The sequence below is a fragment of the Furipterus horrens genome, unplaced genomic scaffold (assembly GCF_987537825.1).
Source record: "Furipterus horrens unplaced genomic scaffold, mFurHor1.1.pri manual_scaffold_9, whole genome shotgun sequence".
In the NCBI taxonomy this organism is placed as follows: domain Eukaryota; kingdom Metazoa; phylum Chordata; class Mammalia; order Chiroptera; family Furipteridae; genus Furipterus; species Furipterus horrens.
This window is the reverse complement of record NW_028327179.1, coordinates 38209744-38230862: the sequence shown is the minus strand read 5'-3', so window position 1 is coordinate 38230862 and position 21119 is coordinate 38209744. Positions and strand designations below refer to the sequence as shown.

The following is a 21119-nucleotide window of genomic DNA, read 5'->3' as shown; positions in this document are numbered from 1 at the left end:
AGCCACAGGATCCTATCAAAGACAAGAGCTATTTTTTTAAGCAGCTTTTCATTACTTGTTCCCCTTGGATGAACAGGTGTTCAGCAGTTTAGCAATGTCTCTGGGCATTTTTCAGGACCTTGCATTCTCTGTCTCCCTGAGCAGTTCAGGTCTTAATAAATATAATTTGAAGGTGAGAAACTGTAGCATCAAGACAAGATGGCCTGTCCAGAGCCGCCCAGAAACTTCATAATCAAGCCAAGCCTATGCACAGACTTATCAGCAGTCTGCCACAGTGGTACATAAACCCAAACAAAGCCAGATACTCAGTATAGAAGTACTGACGGTACTGGCTCAGCACCATCTCAATCAGGCTGAGTAAACGAGCAATGTTCCTATGTCCAAATGAGTCAATATAGGTCCAGGTCTCCTGGTCCTGAGGAAAGAAGAAATAAATGCTATAACAGCCTCATCCACCCCACCCCCCACCCATTCACTCACTTCATTCTCCAAATTTCACTCATCTCTTAAAATAATTTTTAAAAGTCTTTACCAAATGCAAAACACAAGACTTTCTAGCTGTTCTAGCTGTAGTTAAGTAAGAGGTACCAGGATTTGAAAAGATATAGAAAACATTTTTTATAGCTCTGGGTTATATCAAAAGTATTGGTTTCATAGCAGGCCAGGTCTCTAAAATGTCAGCTGTGTTATCTTACTTGTGCTCCTTGTTAACAGCTGCCTATTTCAAGCTGTGGTTCCTACACGTCAAATATAAACCTGAAATTACAATTTCCAGAAAGAAAATATGAAAGTACTTACAGAGTCTATCAGAATATTGAATGTTGTTTTTGATTAAAGTCCACTTAGTACATTATGTATCTTAACTAATGTCAACATAGAGATAGACTTTTTCAGAATATGTGATGTAGCCAGGAAAAATTAAAGACATGATTAGATATATAGATAATCTGTGTAGACATTTCTAAGTGTATTTTTATAACAAATACTCTATGCATAAAATGGTCCTTGATAAGCTAGTCTCACTCTCCTTTTTTATTCTGTAATAAGTAAAAATGGTGAAATATTATTGATAGGTGAATTATAAGAAATTTAAATTCTTCACTCAGAATAACTTTTAAATGTTTTTAAATAGATAGTTCTTTTTGACAAAGTCTTCAATACTTCCTTATTTGCTTTATAATCTAAAATACTATAAGAATAACATTTGTATGCTTTCTTTTCACATAGTCCAAGTAGAAAGAATTTTTTTTAAAGAAAAAGAAAGCAAAGAAAATACTTGTCAGCTTTTCAGAAGTTTAGAAAAGTATATGCCTAAAATTTGGGGTGTAGCAAATATAATTGATTTTTTTTTCTTAACCTAGATAATAAATGCCTAATTTGAACTATCCATGTGGCATACAGTTCTCAAATTAAGCTTTTTCAGAAACTGCCGTTTTTAGCAAAAGAGGGGGAAGTGAGAATTTGACAACATCCAGGCTTTCTCTATACAACTGAAGCCAAGTTGTCTAAAAACTGAATTTGGCCATTTCACTGTAGCTCATTGTCTGAGTTACCTTTGAGAGGATAACTTCGAACAACCACACCGAGGACACCTGAACAGGATTAATCCTAGTCCTAGGTCTAGCGTAAAATCTAGCGGGGGGTCGGGGGGGTGGTTGCCCTTCTCATTTCTCTACCGTGTCCTTTCCCAAATCATAAACCACCTGCTTGGCACCTGCTCTCTAATATCCAAAATACAGTATCCAGAAATGCGTCTGGCAAAACATCAAGAAAAGTTTCGTGATCTAGAGGGGGAAAGGGAGCTGGGTAAAAGGTCTGGTGTTATTTATCTTTCATATTCTCTGAGTTCCTAAAACAAATACTCCCCCTTTGTCGCTCCACCAGGTAGCAAACCTGCTGAGGCTCTTTCAGATCCCTCAGATAAGCTACGCCTCCACCAGCGCCAAACTCAGCGACAAATCGCGCTATGATTACTTTGCCAGGACCGTACCCCCAGACTTCTATCAGGCCAAAGCCATGGCCGAGATCTTGCGTTTCTTCAACTGGACCTACGTGTCCACGGTGGCATCTGAGGGCGACTACGGAGAGACAGGCATCGAGGCCTTCGAGCAAGAAGCCCGCCTGCGCAACATCTGCATCGCCACTGCGGAGAAGGTGGGTCGCTCCAATATCCGGAAGTCCTACGATAGTGTGATCCGCGAGTTGCTGCAGAAGCCCAATGCGCGTGTCGTGGTTCTCTTCATGCGCGGGGACGACTCACGAGAGCTTATCGCAGCTGCCAGCCGCGCCAACACCTCCTTCACCTGGGTGGCCAGCGATGGCTGGGGCGCACAGGAGAGCATAGTCAAGGGCAGCGAACACGTGGCCTATGGTGCCATCACCCTGGAGCTGGCCTCGCAGCCAGTTCGCCAATTTGACCGCTACTTCCAGAGCCTCAATCCCTACAACAACCACCGCAACCCTTGGTTCCGGGACTTCTGGGAGCAGAAGTTCCAGTGCAGCCTCCAGAACAAGCGGAACCACCGGCGCGCTTGTGACAAGCACCTGGCCATTGACAGCAGCAACTATGAGCAAGAATCCAAGATCATGTTTGTGGTGAATGCCGTTTATGCCATGGCCCATGCCCTGCACAAAATGCAGCGCACCCTCTGTCCCAACACCACCAAGCTCTGCGATGCTATGAAGATTTTGGACGGTAAGAAGTTGTACAAGGATTACTTGCTGAAAATCAACTTCACAGGTAAGCAAGGAGCCTTTAACAAGTTTCTATGGTGCAAACAAGTGATATCAAACTGGAATCAAATACCTCTGCTTCCACCCAGAAAGTCTTTCAGAGCCACAAAAAGGGTTCAAACTGTTAAACAGATATCCAAGATGCAATGTGATGGTTCTTTGGTGTTCTTATTTATTTTTGAGTGATTATTGTGGCTGGTACACTAAATGAAATTGAATGGCTTCCCAACTGGGGCTGATGGTGGTAGCTGCCAGGTGTGGGAAATGTGATATTTGCTCTCTTTCTTGTTGTTAAATGTAAGATAAGGCACCCATGATCAGGGCATTTAATCTTCTTTAGCAGAACTGACAACTCTGCAAGGAACATGAACTTCCAAGGCTTCCTTGTGGGTGATTTGAGCAAAAGAATCATAACTTTCACAGTAGGTGAGAGAGAGAGAGAGAGAAAAAAAACAATCTTTTTCCCAGAGTCAGATTGGGGGTGGGGGGGTCAGACCATGGAGATTTCCAGGCATTTAAGATTATTTCTTCTGCTATAAAGAAACATTTCCATATCAGAATTCGGAGTTGTGGATTTTCTTCAATTAAGTCATGAAATGAAACTTTTTCTGGGAGCCTGAGTATAAACACATTGAAGACTGATGGCAGTCATTCTGGTACAGTACTGAACATCTAAAAGTGGATTTAAATTGGCTTTTGCTACCTCTCTGTTTACTTCTAAATGTGTTCTAAATATTTCTAAATAAAACATTGCATTTTTATGCATTACTAACATAAGAAGCACAAAATCTTTAGGTTAACATTATCTACTAAGGTATAAGTAATATCAGTGCATTAAAGTACTGGTTCTCAGGACTTCAGCTTAATTCCAAATCATTAAATGCTAAGTATATTAGTGGGCACAAAAGATTTTGATGTCAAAAACATTACAATGACAAAATACTTTTATTTGCCTCAATTGCTAATAATCTCCCATTGCACTAAGGCATTATTCTAGTATGCACAGTCTGTTTCAATTAATTTATCATTCAAGACATGAAAGTTTGTGTGCTCAAATCACACCACCATTGGAGCAAGCAGCAGTTCTCACATTTCCCTTAGAGATAATCACTCATAAGTCAAATAAACCGAAAAATCACTGGTAATACTGAGAGAGGATCCCATTGTTTCCTATTTTAGAATTCTAATTCCTAAATCAGCCTTGAAAATAAGCACAGAGATGACCAGCCTGCAGTCTTGCACATCTTTTGTTCGTTCTACCCACAGAGAGCCAAAAGTAGTAAAAATCAATTATGTCAGTATTCCTTCCTATCCATCTGATGAATACCTTGTCTTAACATTAGAATGACTATTGTAAGTGGTAAAGCTTAAACCTTTTCTGGACCCTGTATTCTCACAGGTGTATTCCATATGGAAATAACAAATGTGTGTGCATGCGTGCATGTGTGTGTGTGTGTGTGTGTGTGTGTGCAAATCAGCACTTATCTCAAAATCACAGATAAGTTCCCAATGACGTCTCCAGAAAATAAGAAAATATGAATGGACCATAGTCACTAAAAAAGAATATCTTTACCCTAAATATAAATGAACTTCCAGGTATCTAAATTGTATCTACAATGCACTTAATTCTTAAGGATGAATAATATAAGCATCCTTCTCCCCTTTCAGACTACTTTGGCATAATCACTTGTCTTTATTCACCATATGTACTAACTAACTTTGTTATTCTAGTCTAGTCCTGAGCAGGCAAATATATCTACTCATCAACAGCTAATAGAAGGGGAACTCTTAAATTTGGGGGAACCCTTGAAAGGTGTTTTATGTAACTAAAATATTTTCCTTCACTTTCCTGACTGTTTAAGTCCTAAATGGTAAAGGAAAATGAGAAAATATGGCCATGATTTGGATTAAAAAACAAACTTTTTTTTTTTTTTTGGTCTGCCTTATTCAATTACTGACTGATTCTACAATTTGGTTTGCTGTGCAGACCTGACCAGGAAGTGTTATCTTAGTTTCCTCCATTTGTCCAACCTTACCAGCCATTCCCCAGCTAGTAAGAGAATAGGAGGGTGAAAAGCAGATGTAAACTGTGGAAAACAAAGGGAATTTAATCTAGCCAGTAGGTAAATATGAGAGTAGGACAAGGAAATGCATTACTGTGGGAGGATACCAAGATACTAAATATGTACATTAAAATAATGTCCTTCAAGGACCTACCTGACCTGCCCCCTTCCTGCCTCTCTGCCTCTTACTGCTCTCCTGGCATCACCTTTTACTCTTCCACCTTCTCATTTCACTCCAGCCACCCTCGTTTCCAAAGGGATTTTTTACTGCCAGTTCTCTCTGCTTATAATACCCTTTCCCCAGATATTGCCAATGGCTAATTAATTCCCTTACTCTCCTTAAGCCTTTACTTAAGCTAACATTTACTTAAATGTTCAGTTCTCTATGAGGTCCACCTGGCAATCCTTCTTAAATCTGCAGTGTCCTGCACCAAGCCCTACTACAGGTGCCCCGTTTCCCTTTAACCTGCTCTGCGTCTTTTTAACGCCATGATTTTTTCACCTTTTCTACCACCACATCATTTATTATTTTCATGTTTATTCTTTATTGTTTGATCTTCACACTTGAATATAAACTCCATGAAAATGGATCATTATCAGTTATGTTCACGGATGTAACCCAAGCATAATACACACTCAGTAAATATTGGTTGATTATAAATAGCATTTAACACCCATTCATTTTTCCTTCTCTATCTCCATTACTAAATCGCGAGGTTTTTTAACACAGAGAACATATGTTTCATCTCTGATCTCAAATATCCAATACAGTTTCTACTATAGAGTGGGCATTATATAAATGTTTACGGAAGGAATAGGGAATGAGAAAAACAATAAAGAGATATATAATATGATTCTGTATGAAAATTTAATGTGTGTGTTTTGTTCATTAACAAATGAATTTCAAGATAGAAATGACTTCTAGAAAGACTTGCTTTTTTCTTTAAACCTAAACGGTGTCCATTAGTACCATTGTACTTGAGAGAGAGAAATTTAAAAGCAAACAGCATTAGTGTTGAATCTCTTATCCATCACTGTTTTAAAGAAGAAGCCCCCAAATTGAAAGGAATTTGCCCAAGGTCATCCATCATCTGGCTAGTTGCAGAAGCTAACACTGAACTCCAGGTCACTGGGTCCAGTGCTACTTGTGTGCATACACAAGGAGCCTGGGAAGATGAGGACTTTGATCCCAAACTCCTACCATAGTTCGTGACAGGCATCAGATAGTAATGGAATGTTTGTTAAAAGAATGAAAGATGATCGATCAGTAGGTTTGAGATATGCTTCTTTTTGTGCTCCTTTTTATTCATCGTCCTCTTAATGCTCCTGGGCCACTTTTTCAATTATTTGGAGCTAAAGTGGTTCATAAAACACCCATGCTTTGGAAGCTGAGCCTTAGAATCTAAACCTTAGGGTATTAAAAGAAGTTTCAAAGTATTTTTTATTAGTACAATTTTTTCATCTGAAAGAGCCATGTCATCCAGAATTCTAAAATAAATATTTAAGTGAGAATTATGTCTAGTGTCATGTGACTTTTCAAACTTGCTTTGAATAAAATTTCATAGTTTATTATTTAAGAGGAGAGCTTAAACTACTCAAGACAGTTAAAAGCAGAGGAAACAGAGAGGGCTATTAAACATTTAAAGAAATGCAGTATCACTGTCATTTTGTATGTTCACAGGACAGCATAATTTCTTTCACATTTTGTTCTGAGACCAGCTTCAGAAAGTGGAATAGAATAAAATCATAGAGTTGCAAAAAGCCTTTCTCAGAGATGAACTTGTCCCTATTCTTCACGTGACAGAAGTGGAAATTGAGGATGTCAGTATTATTATCTTCACTTACTGAAGCACAGAAAAATGAACTCAACTGTCAGCATGATGTGGTAACCAGGGTACATCCAATTCTAAAGACAGAGTTCCTAGTTACTGAACATAACTGCCAGAGGTGCTTCAAGACATAGCCAGGGTTGAATAGGCCTTATCTTGAGCACAACATTTATAACATTCCTCTGAGTGATTTTCAGGTTTGGGCTAAAACCTTTGATAATGGAGAAATTGAGAACTTGACAACAATAGGATCTTTATCAAGATCATATCATTGGAGACAGAACAAACCATAAGGGCCCTAATTTAGTCATTCATTCCACAGGTATTTTGAGACTTTATGCTAGTGCCTGGGGACCCAACAGTAAACAAGACAGGTGCAGTCCCTGCTTCATGGAGCTTACACCAGCATCCAGGTGCCAGAAGCCCGATTATTGGGAGCTGCAGTATTGGGATCTTGAGTTCTGTTTTGGTTTTAGTTTTTGTTTTGGATTGAAACATTTTGTGTATCTTATGCCCAGAAGAAATCTAAACTCACTGAACAAATCTTACTCCAAGGGCTTGAATTAGGAGCAAAAAGGACAACTGCCTGTTACTGCTGAACAGGTGGTCATAACAGGACTGCATAATGGGATGAAGAACTCTTGACAATTTCTTTGTTTAGTTGGTTGGTTGCTTTTTCCTTTTTGCTTTCTTTCTTTTTCCTTTTCCTTTTTTTTCTTTTTTTGCACAATCATCTCTTGGTATCAGCAAAGAGACAGACTATTGAGATCAGAGAAGATCTGGAGCCTGAAGAAGGTGGCCCAGCATTGTCCTTATGTTTACAATTTTCCATACCCAGAAGAGACTCAGAGGCAGCTGATGGGTAGTCCAGCCTTGCTGCCCACACTCAACTCTGCATCTGCTCATCTAGTAGGTGCAAGGATCACTCCTGATATGAGACTGTAATCACAGAGCACAGGCCAGGAAGGGCAGATTTTTCTGGGACACTGCACTCCAAGGAATATGTTTGAGCTGGCCCCAACCCAGCAAGGCTCTCTTCTGGAAAAGTTCAGGGCCATCCAAAGCACAGCAAGGAAGCCAAAATGGTAATGGCCACAACTTTAGATGAATGGGCTTTGAAGTCCCTGAAAGAGCAAACTGCTCTTGATCTTGCTTCCTCCCCTGGAACATTTGTAGTTCCCACAAAAGCACAGAAACTTGTTCCAGCTCTGCGGATCAAAAGCATTTCCAAAACGTAAAGATAAATATCCTGTACTTCTTTCATTCCTTTTCTCTCTGGTCAGCTTCCTGGAGTCACAAGAATAAGATTTAAACCCCCAAAGGCCACCACTAATGTGGTTACTTATTTGTTTATGCACCATGCATCTGTGCTTTGGTGTTTTAAAAGCCTGAGAAATGATTCTCATTTTAAGGTCACACAGCAGAAAACAGGAACCTCTAGAAAACGTAATTTTCCATTTTGGCCAGGGCTTCCTTCTGCAGCTGCTACTGCTGCTGCTTCTTGTTGTTGTTGTTATTATTATGACTATTATTATTATTTCATAACCCTTAACTTTTCTTGATTCATTTGAAGAGCTACCCTGTCTATGAAACAGAAAAAAGTAATCATCCCCAATTAAGTATGTAAGAAACAGATTCTACCACCTCACTTATCAGAAAAAGTAGAATAAATACCCTATTTCCTAGATGTTTCCAGATTTTTTGGCTATTGTGGTATATTTACAGTAACAACACTTACATAGGTGTCTGGAGATAGAAGAAAATATTCTGAAAATTTTTTAAAACTCCAACTGCCCTGGCCAGTGGCTAAGTTGGTTGGAGCATCATCCTGTACACCAAAAGGTTGCAGGTTTGATTCCTGGTCAGTCCACATACCAAGGTTGTAGGTTAGATCCTCAGTTGGGGTGCAAGCAAGAGGCAACCATTTGATGTCACACTTTCACATCAATGTTTCTCTTATTCCTCTCTCCCTCTCTGTCTCTCTCTCTCTCCTCTCCTTCCTTCCTCTCTCTCTCAAAGCTAATGCTTGAGTGGGAATTTTTTTTAAAAAACTATAACTAACATATAGTTTAAACATAAGTTTAGCCTATATTCCTGACCTTTGGGGATACCTATTATTCTCCCACAGTAACCTAATATCTAAAAGTTTCTAATCTCTGTTGCATTAGAAACCCACATTTTTCCTTTTCCATTTACCTACTCTTCCTCAACAGGACCCTAGAAAGCCAAAACATAGAAAGGAAGTATTCACAAATTATTGAGAAAAAAATTCCTGAGCAGAATGGCAATCATGTACTGAAATGGAGAACTTTGTTTTTCTTTTTCTTTTTTTTTAAGCTTTCTATCATAAAATCATTTCGTGGCGGGTAGCCATGTCCTAGGTCGGTATTTTTTCCTAACAAAGGTCAATCTTCACCTTAACTGAGCCTGTCTGTTGTCTTTTTGCATTGGATGTCAAATGTCCTTTTTCCAGACCCCTCAAAGCACAGGTACTGTACCTGCGGAGGCCACAACCCCCCTCCTTGCTATTGTTACCATGTTAATTGTTGACTATTAGTATCCTGTACCCCACACACACACACATCCCCAAATCCCATGGCCCCCTCCCCCACCTGCAGCTGCCTGGGAGATAACAGGGTGTTTTCAGGCTGAAAATAAACTAAACCACCTTCTGCTTTGATCAGCCTGTCGCACCCGCAGCTGCCAGAAGGCCAGACTGCTAACAAGGCTCACAAAAAACAAAAACAAAAAAACCTCCTCCTCTGTAGTCTTCCCCCTGTAAAAGAAATCCATTCTCCCCTAGACAGGCGTAGTCCTGACCACCCATGGCAGGGCTCCCTCCCCACTTGCTGATTCTCCCAATAAACTTCTATTTTCTTGCTTGCTGCGTCTTTATGGTCTTCTGAGTGACTCTGTTCTTACACACCCCAATGTAAATGATGTGTCTATCCTTTTTCTTTTTATCCAGTCCCAGAGGTTTCCCAGCTCTGCTTCCTCTCACCTCCCTAACATATCACCAACGGATTTCATCTAGCCCATTTTCACCTCTTTGGGTTGTGAAATATAAAATAAGGTGTAAAACTGCTCTTGCCCAGAGCATTTTCTCAACTTGGTGAGGTTTTACTTCCTGGCAATTGTCAGTTTGGCTCAAATAAACTCACCAAATTCAAGCAGAGGCCCCCTTGATGGCTTCCATCGTGGGCCGTGGTGGCAGCAGGGGCCTGGGAAGGGGGCTCCAAAGGCTCCTGGCCCCTCACCCTTCCAGAAGGTAGTTCTATTGTTTATTTTTTTGAGGAACCTTCATATTGTTTTCCATAGCAGTTGCAAAAATTTATATTTCCACCAACAGTGTGCAAGTGTTCCCTTTCTCCACATCTTCACCAACACTTGTTATCTCTTATCTTTTTGTTGGCAGCTATTTTAACAGTTGTGAGGTGATATCTCATTATGGCTTTGATTTGCAGTTCCCTGATGGTTAGTGATGTTGAGCACCTTTTTAGGTAGTTGCCGATTATTTGAATACCTTCTTAGAAAAATATCTAGTCAGTTACCCTGCCTGTTTATTAATTGGATTGTTTGGAGTTTTTTTGCTATTAAGTTGTATGAGTCCTTTATATTTTTTTTTATGTTAACCCCTTTATCAAGTAGATAGTTTGCAAATATTTTCTCCCTTTTCACTTTTTTTTATGGTTTCCTTTGCTCTGCAGAAGAAGTACTTTAGTTTGATGTAGTCCCACTTTTTATGTTTTTGCTTTTGTTTTATTTGTTTTTGGTGTCAAGCCAAAAAAAAATCACTGCCAAGACTAATATCAAGGAGTTTACCCCTCTGTTTTTTGTAAGAGTTTTACCTTATCTGGTCTTAACTCTTTAAACATTTTGAGTTTATTTTTATGCATGATAAAACATAGAGATCCAATTCCATTATTTTGCATATGACTTCCCAGCTTCCCAACTTCATTTGTTAAAGTGTCTCTTCTTTCCTCTATTGTATATTCTTGGCTCCTTTGTCATAAATTAATCGACCATGTATTCATAGGTTTATTTCTGGGCTCTGTATTCTATTCTGTTCATCTATGTGTCTGCTTTGATTTGTGACAACCATATTTTTTTATTGCCACACTTTTGAAATATAATTTAAAATCAGGAAGTATGATGCCTCCAGCTTTCTTTTTCTTTCTCAACATTGCTTTGATTATTTGAGGTCTTCTGTGGTTCCATAAAAATTTTAGTATACTTATTTCTATTTCTGTGAAAAATGATATTGAAATTTTGATAGGGATCACATTGAATCTGTAAATTACTTTGGGTAGTAAGGACATTTTAACAATATTGACTTTCTCAATACATGAGCATGGAATATTTTTTCCATTTACTTGTGTCATCTATTTCATGACTTTTTCAGTTTTCAATGTACAGATCTTTTATCTCTCTGGTTAAATTTATTCTTAAACATTTTATGTTTTTTCATGCTATTATAAATGGAATTGTTTTTTTATTTCTTCTTTCTAGTAGAGCATTGCTAGTATATAGACACATGGCTGATTTTTGTGTATTGATTTTGTATTCTATAACTTTACCAAATTTGTTTTGTTCTAACAGGGCTTTTTGTTTGTTTGTTTTTGTTAAATCTTTAGAGTTTTCTATGTATATATTATCATGTCATCTGAAAATAGAGACAGTTTTACTTCTTCCTTTCTGATTTAGATACATTTTATTTCATTTTTTTGCCCAATTACTCTGGCTAGAATTTTCAGTACTATGATGAATAAAAGTGGCAAGAGTGGGCATCCTTGTCTTATTCCTGATCTTAGAAGAAGAGCTTTCAGCTTTTCACCATTGATATGATGTTTACTACGGGCTTGTCATAGGTAGCCTTTATTATATAGAGGCATGTTCATTCTATATCCAGTTTGTTGAGAGTTTTTATTATGAATGGATATTAAATTTTATCAGATACTTTTTCTGCAACTATTAAGATGATTATATAATTTTTATTCTTTATTTTGTTAACATGGTGTATCACATGTATTGATTTGCAGGTGTTGAAATATTCTTGCCTCCCTAGAATATGTCGCACTTGGTTATGGTGTATGATATTTTTAATGTACTGTCAAATTCAGTTTGCTAATATTCTGTCAAGGATTTTTGCACCTATGTTCATAAAGGATATTAGACTGTAATTTTCTTTTCTTGTAGCGTCCTTGTCTACTTTTGGTATCAAGGTAATGGTAGCCTCACAAAATTAGTTTGAAAGTGTTACTTCATCTTCTGGGTTTTTTTAGAAAATTTGAGAGGATTGGTATTAAGTCTTTTTTAAATGTTTGGTAGAATTCACTAGTGAAGCCATCTTGTCATAGTCTTTTGTTTTATGGGAAGTTTTTGATTACTGATTCAATCTCCTTACTAGTAATTGGTCTATTTAGATTTTCTTTTCCTTCATAACTCAGTCTTCATAGGTTGTATGTTTCTAGGAATTTATCCATTTCTGCTAGGTTGTTCAATTAATTTATTGGCATATAATTGTTCATAGTACTCCATCATGATCCTTTGAATTTGTGTGAGATCAGTTGTAATGTCTACTCTTTTATTTCTAATTTTATTTATTTATTATATGTAGTTAGATCCTTTCCAGGGAGACACTGGGTGGTGGGCATTTTTTGTTTGCTCCCTCTGCACTCAGCCCTGGGGTGCTAGCTGTAGTGAGTGCTCTGGCTCACTGATAACTGCTCCTTTGTTTGCTATAGTCTTCTGGGTCTTGTGAACACACGTTGATGCTTCTCTCCCTTGCTTTCTCCCCCCCCTTCTCCTTTCTTTAAAAATAAATAAATAAAATATTTAAATATATATATATATATTTGCAATACTTAGGATTTTGACAGACACTTTTAGAAGTGAAGTAAGATCGATTAATTTGACAACAGAAGCAAGAAAAGAAGAGGTTGATATTCCAGCCTTCTACTCCATTTTGCTGGCATCTACAGCTTAAATTTAGTCATACAAACTACTAGACCAGAGACTGAATTAATACAATTCCATTAGTGTGCAGACACATCCCTTTTTACTATACCTCAAGTCACAGTGTGACAAAGAACTCATTCTTATCCCTCATGTTTGATGGCCTATCACAAGAGCTTATTCAATAAGAAGCTAAAATGAAGACATTGCCAAAAATTGTAAAGATGTATCTTAATTAGCACTTTGTCATTTTTAAAACACTTTTAACATACTATATTAGATCCTTACTACAACACTGAACTAGGTTGAGTAGATGTTATTATTTATCATTTTATAGATGAGAAAATGAAGAATGAGAGAGGTAAAGTCACTTGCCAAAGTCAAAGAAAAAGAACCCTTCCGGGATTAGATTCATATGTTTTATAATTATCCAGTGATATGTCCCCTCAACTTCCCAGGTCATAGGCATATAATGATTCCTGTCTAATAAAGCAGAAAAATGTGAATGGAGGCAAAAATCAGCCTGGTTATGTTTGTTGTTGGCAAGTCTTGAAAGAATATTGGCACTCATCAGAGCAAGAGACACTGAATCAGCAAAGCTCATATTTATTCTAGATCTAAGGCTGCACAGCTCTGTGGCTTGGGGCAAGTCACCTAGCCACTCTGGATCCAATTGTTAATATTCTAGAAATGCTACATATATGTTGAGTGCCAAATAAAACTAGCAGATACGGTATTTTTGTTCTTCCTTTAATATGACTAAGGTATTCTTGGGAGGATTAAAATTTCTGGTTGTAGTTAAGGAAGATGGTAATCCACATTCCACTCACACTGGAAAGACTTCCTGAAGAAAGTAGGGTTAGAAGTGAACTTGAAAGAACCAGGTAAATTTCATGTAGTCATTCAATATCTATTGCTGATCTTCTCTATATCAGGAATTAAGCAGTGAAACCTAACAAAGGTCCTACCCTCACAGAGTTTATGTTCCACAATTAAGCTAAAAACTATATACTATGTTACACAGTGGTAGATACTATGGAGAAAAATAAAAGCAGGGCAAGTGTACGAGGGAGTCCCAGGTGTGTGTGTGTTGTGGCAGGGGGTAGGGGGTGGGGGTTACTGTTTTATATAAGGTGGGCAGGGGAAACTTCACTGACACTGACATTTGAGCAGAGACCTGAAAGAAGTAGGGAGCAGCCATGTGAAAATATTGGGGAGAGCATTCCCAGGAAGGGAATAACAAGGCCTGAGGTGAGAGGCCTGCTTGATGTGCCCTGGAGGAAGCAAAAGGCCAGTGTGGCTGGATGGAGTTAGCATGGAAGAGAGAGACGAGGTGAGATCAGAGAGGTGGTGGGGTCCAGATCTGGAGGACCCTGTAAGGGTTTTGGCTTTTGCTCTGAGTTAGATTAGAAGCCACTAGGAGGCTCTGAGAAAGAAGTGGCATGAACAATGTCAAAGATTTAGAATAGGGCACATTTTTAAATTACGGTTACACATCCAAAAAGCTAATAAAGGAACCTAAAGAGGCCTGTCAATGTTGACATCCTAATACCTATCTTTCATAAATACGTGGAATCTAAAACATTTTAATTTCTAAAGAGTAAGTCTTTTGTTAAAATCTTCAAGGCACTCAATTAGAACCAGAATCAATTCTCTCTATTGTGCGTTACCAACTCAGCACACATGAACACTTTATATTAAGTCGTAATTATACTCCAGACTCAAGACTGGAAAAGGTACTTACTAAAATAGCAAATGTGTTTCTGTATAAATTTGTACACTCACATCCAGACTTCCTACCATGCAGTTGTTGATCATAGCTACAAAAGAGAAGAAGAAAAAAAATCACTGAGTGATATTTGCTTAGCCCTGAATGTTCTGATAATAGGATATCTTCCTCTCTATAAACCTGTCTTCCCCACCACACAAAGCACCTAATCTAATTATGTTACTTCAGGCAGTTCTCAAGTTGTTCTGGCCTCATGCATTTCCTATGCATAATAGTGATAGTAAGGTGGCCTATTTCTATCCTCATAATAATTTATTATTAATGATAGGACCATCACAAAACATTATGGGTTCCATTGATCAAAGTATTGACTAATTTCTGCAACAATTATTGAAGCATTTTTCTTATGTTAGACACTGGAAAGGGGACAAAGAGAAAGATGTGATCACTACCCTCCAACAACTGCTGATCTCTGAGAGAGGCAAGGATCTATCTTGCAACATAATGTGAGGCAAGGTGCGTTGAGGGCTATGTGAAAAAAGTATCAGGGCAATACAATTACCTGTTTGGTAATTCACATTTTAAAAATACACTTGTACATACAGTATTTCATTATTTTTAATGCATTTTTATTAAACATACTTGAAAGGCAATGCAAATTCCAGCTGAAGACTGAGAAAAGTTGGGCAGGAGAAGCTCAAGGAAGCCCTCTCAAGAGGAATCTGAAGAATAAATCATTTTAAAATTGGGTGAATATTTGAGTCGGCCTAATATGTAAGACACTTTAAAAATCCCAAAACAAGAGACAGTGCATTATTATCCTAGGGTGAGAGCTCTTGCTCTTTGGTTTGTGATAACCTTGGATTTCTCTTAATTTTTTTCTTTGTTATAAGATTGTATTTATTTATTTTTAGACAGAGGAGAAAGGAGGGAGAAAGAGAGGGAGAAAAATATCAATGTGAGAGAGAAACATTAATCTTTTTGTACACACCCTAATTGGGACCCGAACCTGCAGCCTGGGCATGTGCCCTCATGGGGAATTGAAACTGGTGATGCCCAACCAACTGTGCCATATTGGTCAGGGCTGGACTTCCTATTCTAGGGGAAACTGCATAGATTCTGGCTTATTATGCTTCAGTCAGTCTCGTCCCTTAGCAAAAGGTCAATATACTGGAAACTTCTGCTCAATTCTTAAGAAAATGTTGAAACCCGTTACATGATTGTGGTCATCATTAACATTTGGGAACCCAGCAAGCACAAATGTTGCTTTCAAGAACAACATGGGTATAAAATGAAATGAAAGAATGGCATTCTGCTAGAAATTCACAGTTACTGATTCTATGAAGAAAAACAATACTGACATACTTAATCTGGGTCATCAGGGGTTTCATATTTTGGTTCTACTTCACCAAAATGACAAGGTAGTCTAGCTTGCTTCTTCCACATTGGAAACCACCTCACATAAAGTATTGACTAAAAATATTCCCTCTGTAAGTTTGGAAGTGTCGTCTTTCCTGATGCTAATCTTAGCTTAATGACTTTGTCATAGAAGGTAATTTTAAATGAAGGTAACTTGCATGTAACCAAGTTTTGTGCTATAAATGAAATACACTGAACAGAGAATCAGGAGATGTGAGGATGTGACATTTAACTAGTCCTGAGGCCTTGAGCAAATTAGCCAAGCTCTCTGGGTCTCAGTGATGTCACCTACCAAATTTTAAAAATATAATGTTTCTTGGAAAAAAACTTCTTTTTTTAAAGAAAATTGTAATTAAAACACTCATTTGTCACAAAATACACACACATACACACAGTCACATACAAATATGCCCACTGGAATAAGTTCCTCTCTTTTCTCATAAAATCACCACAGAATAGTACCTTTATCATTCAGTACCACTAAAACAAAGGATCATTTTTCGCACTTCATCAAAATTTCATCCACTTAATGCTGTTGCTTGTCCTGTGGGAGCATCTTTAATCAATACTGACCAGTGTGTCATTTTTCCTGTTTGGAGCTCACAATAAAATTGCCCAGAACATCAATTTTCATGTGAATGTTTCACCTTTGGGGAAATATCAGGTAAGAAGTAGCAAAGGGAAAGCAGGAACTGACAGCAACTTATTTTAACCATAAATTTTTTTTTATAGCACATGAGGTCCCATCCAATTGCTTCATGAGCCAGTGATAGAGTAAAAGCTCATGATAAGGGACAACAGTAAATTTGCTGAAGGGCAGGAAAAGAAACATTTAGTTTTATGTCTTTTCAAATCTTTTTTATATTGGTAATATAAAGAATTTAGGCTAGTCCTAAAAGAACCAATAATATCAATTAAATCACACCATGAACCATTTTTGTGTATGATGTGCCCTTCCTCCATTGGCAGAATGGGAAGAAACTCTCAAGGTTACGCAAAGTTTTTGAGGCTTTTTAAAATTAACATAATTATTTATTAACCAGTATATACTAAAAAATACAATGTTTAAAACAGATTAAAGTGAAGTCACTTAGATTGAATTCAGGAGGCGCTGGGTACCCTGCCATCCATCTGATAGCCTGCTTCCTTTCCCTCCCACTCCTTAGTCATTATCCTCATTTACTAGATGAAGAAACCAGTGGCCTATTTCTATCTATGTAATAGGAAATTTATACAACTGATACATAATATCTATTGATAGAGAATATGTAATTTATATACATATAATAGAAATTTTACTCTTACAGACTTTCAACATACTAATTGCCATTCAGATTAGCAAAATTATGATCTAGAGCAAAAATTCTACCCACTGTACCCCAACCAAGTGAGAGTATGAACAATTGTATCTAGTTGCCATGTCCATAACCTTTGTAGTTTGCTAGTTTAAAATGTGTTTATGAAAGTTATTTCCTACATTTTAAAAGGTAAAAAGTAGTGAGGATGTTAAAAAGTGATAGTAGGAAGATATATATTAGAGAAAAGGGGCATGAGATAATTTTTATGAAATGTTGAAAAATGTGACCAATTTTCCTATGCACATATAGGATTAAGTGTTGGGGAACTGAGCTGATTATCAATGACAGAGAGTGACTCAAAATTTGGGATAAACCTATGCACTTGTGCTGATGCAGTTGAGCATCAAGAGACAAGGAGGTGCAGCTAAGAAAAGAGGGTAAACTTTGGAGTGTGTGGCTACAGAATTGGTATTTACCTTTGACACCCACTAACCCACTTACAATCTAAGAAATCAGAATGACTCTTCATGAAAACATTACTGTTGAAACTTTTGTTCCCAGACATGAATGGTTCAGTGGTTTCAAAAGTCATCTGAAACTGAACAGAATCAAAGTAAGCATCAAACTTTTGAAGGGCAATATAGCTGCTGAGAAATTCTTCACATCATTTTCAGGGAATATCCCAGCAGATTTTTGATGTGGAAAAATTGATCTATTTGGGAAGAAGATAGTATGCCCATTTTTCCACTTGATATGTTTAGTGGAAATGATGGAATTATAGACATAAACTCCCCTAAATCACTTTTAACTTAGATCTAAAGGGATTTCTGAATAGCTTTTTGGAGCCCGGTTCATTCATATGTAGACAACCAATTTGCTCTATATAATGAACCACTAAACTTCTGAGTCATACCAGAAGCCCCTTAACTTGAATGATTGGTCTATTTGTAGGGCACTATCCATACATTTTTTAATTTTCTTTTGAAGATATCATTTAGTGAAAATAAAAACTAGTCACAGTGCCCCCCATTTCTTATCAGAACTTCTTGAGTTATTTCAGAGTTCCAAGATTTTTCCTTCTTCCCCCTAATTTAAACATACAATGTAAAAATAAATTGTATTATGTTTCAAGTAATAAAATCTGTACTAATCTGCTAAATGTGCAAAAGTCTCTCCATAAAGCTAATTAACCAGATAAAAGGTCTATATCAGGCTTGAAGCAATTCCTGTCTCTAAGGGCTTCACACAGTAATTAATTATGTTTCTGAGAGTTTCTGAGAACACTTTTCCAGTTTCATGGGTCTTTAGAAATGAAATGTCTTGGGCATCATCCAAAATATCTTAATCTCTCAATCTGCTTAGAGTCGTGTCAAATTCCTACAAGGAAGCAGAATTAAATGTCTTTAAAATGAGGCCTATATATCTTCATCTTTAATCAGCTATTTACTCTAAGGTTCAGATAACACAAATTGAACTTTTAATCAACTTCATTTTTAAAAATTTATTTATTGAATTTTTTAGAGAGAGAGAGAGAGGAAGGGAGAGAGAGAGAAACCTCAATTTGCTGCTCTACCTATTTATGCATTCATTGGTTGTTTCTTGTATGTGCCCTGACCAGGAATCAAACCCTCAACCTTGGTGTATTGGGACAATGCTCCAACTAACTGAACTAACTGGCCAGGGCTCAACATCATTTTTAAAGTATTGTTAACATTAGAGTGACCATTCATTTCAGCTGAGCTTAACATACTGGCTTGGTTGAAATAAAAAAGATTAATAAAGTAAGAGTTGTGTACTGAAAGGTTATAATGTATTGTTGTTTAACAAGCCACACCTTGGTCCCTATTAAAGTTCCAAATGTTAGGTAGGTTGTGTCCCATGGTCATGTCTTACTGATCAGGACTCTGCAGCAGCATCACTGCCATTATGGTAACTTCATTCTTTTTTTAAGGAAAATTCCTTGAGAGTTCAGGACCTCCCAAAATATATGACATTTTATCAACTAGAACCCGAGTTGAGCATGAGTTGCTAAGAGGCAAGATCCTGAAGGAATGCACATGGAGATGGGGTCTGGAGGAATGGCACGCAGGAGTGAGGAGAAAGGCTAAGATAATCTTTCCCACTAAATCATTTTACCTCTACCTGGGGCTTCCCCTCAAATTCAGACCAGATGGCTTTTTAAAGCTCCTCAAGGGAAAGTAGACTATAAGCCATCTAAGCATAATCAAAAGATGTGCAGAGATGACAAATGACTCATTATAAAACCTATGCCTGTGGTAGCACCTTAAATTATATGGTTGTATCACTATCACAGTCTGAATGGACTCACCCCTCTATAGTTAGTCTCCAGAGTTGAGAAGCTTTCAAGCTATTCTTTAAAAACAAAAAACAAAAAACAGGAGTAATATAAACTTCAACAACTAGTAGAGGATGAAGTAGACATTACCAGAAGAAATACACCCTCTTGAAGATATAAAGCCACCACTCCCAAGGCTACTTGAAATGAAGCTTTCTTCCCTTTCTCTTGGGATTTCACAGTGTCACCCTAACAAAGCTGAAGAGGGTTGGAATTTTTAATTATGTTTCCTTTAATTACAGGCTCCTTGGCTATGTTTCCCATACAACTAGTAGCCCTGAGGGTGGAGTTAGGCTGTTTAAAAGTCATGTTTTAATCTCCTCTGTAATCGCAATTTGATTGCTGGTGTAAATTACGTAGTAGGCTTGCCACCTTCAGCAGGAGCTATTTTCCAAAGCGCATAATTTTGAATTAAAAGACTGATATCCATCCAAAAGTTTCTCAGGATGTTTCATGGGCTCAGTGAATTACACATTAAACAGAATTCTTTAAAAATAAGGCAAGAGGTTTCTTTGATGTCAGATGAGGTTTTTCATCATATTATGGACTACTAATTTCTAGACTTTTTGAGAGGTAGTTTCTTGAAATCTGTGTTTGTTGATGGTGGTGAGATCAGAACCAGGTGTTAGACCTGCACGGTCAGACCAGACCTTGTCAGCAACCTTGGTACTTGAGTTCTGGCTAGGAAAGAATTCAGAGCCAAGGCTCAAATCATAAGAGAAAGTTTATTTAGAAAGTCACAGAGGTAGAAGAAGTGAGCAGTAGAAGAAGCAGGCTCAGGAAACAAGTTACAGAGGCAAAAAAAGGCCCCTTGGAGCTTAGAAGAGAGGCATGTGAAGGTAAAGCCCCTGGGGGAAAGAAGAAGGGCTGGGTGCTGGTGGTAGATAGATCTGTCTGGGACCTCTGGCCTAAGGGCTTTTAAGAGTAGGGATTTTAGGAGAGGTCCCAGGGGAGGATCTTAATAGAATATTCATCAGCTTCTCCTTTCAGGGTCATGGTCTCTACTGACTGGAAGGCGCCAGGGCAGGGGTCATCCTTAGTCAATGCAGTTGATCCTCAGGTCAGCCCTGGCATGCTTGTCTGGTTTTGCTGCTTTTCTGGGCCTGGAGCTGAAGCATAGCTGAGGCCTAAGTGTATTTGGTGAGGATCAGGACCTCATTGTTCTGGAGCTTAATGCTTACCGGCTACTCCCCAGCCCCACTGTTCATTTCCCCCTAAAGGGGTCTAATCCAAGTGACTGTCAACATGCTAAGGGAGGAAAAGTCAGGGTAGGGCCCAAACCCATGACCAGGGATATGCTGGCCAGGAAAGGTCACCCTGAAGGTGGGCTCCTTGTTTTCCCAGTTTTGCTGGTTGCTAGGCACCCAGGGCTTTGTGCCTTGTACCTGGCCTATCGTCCTTGCTCTCCTCATGTCTGTCTAACTGCCTACCACATGTTCAATGTGGGAGTTATTGCTGATCTTTCTCTAACCTTTATGTTTTATTTTAATAGTATCATATGTCATCCTGAATATGGCAGGTTCTGGCAGAAACCTGGTGGTTAATTTCCTAGGGGGAGTTTGGAGGGGGCGGAGAGGGGGTGGAGAAAAGGACCATTTGCTGCAAACGCACCATCTGCTGGACATAACAGGTATATACTTGGAGGAACTTGCCCTCACATTAGAAAAAGGCTTTAGGAGCCTCATGAAGACACACAAGATCCATTAGAAGCTGAGATGTACATGGGAGCTCCTCTAT

The 21119-nt window shown here is 38.1% G+C and overlaps 1 protein-coding gene across 2 annotated transcripts in view; it reads left to right on the top strand.

The window, feature by feature from the left end:
• The window catches only part of GRM3 (glutamate metabotropic receptor 3), a 215099-nt gene that overhangs the window by 143198 nt on the left and 50782 nt on the right, over positions 1-21119 (top strand). For both annotated transcript variants that reach the window (XM_090286717.1, XM_090286716.1), the window contains exon 3: positions 1885-2740. In XM_090286717.1, the coding sequence (XP_090142843.1) occupies positions 1885-2740 (856 nt within the window). The remainder of the gene's footprint in view (positions 1-1884; positions 2741-21119) is intronic.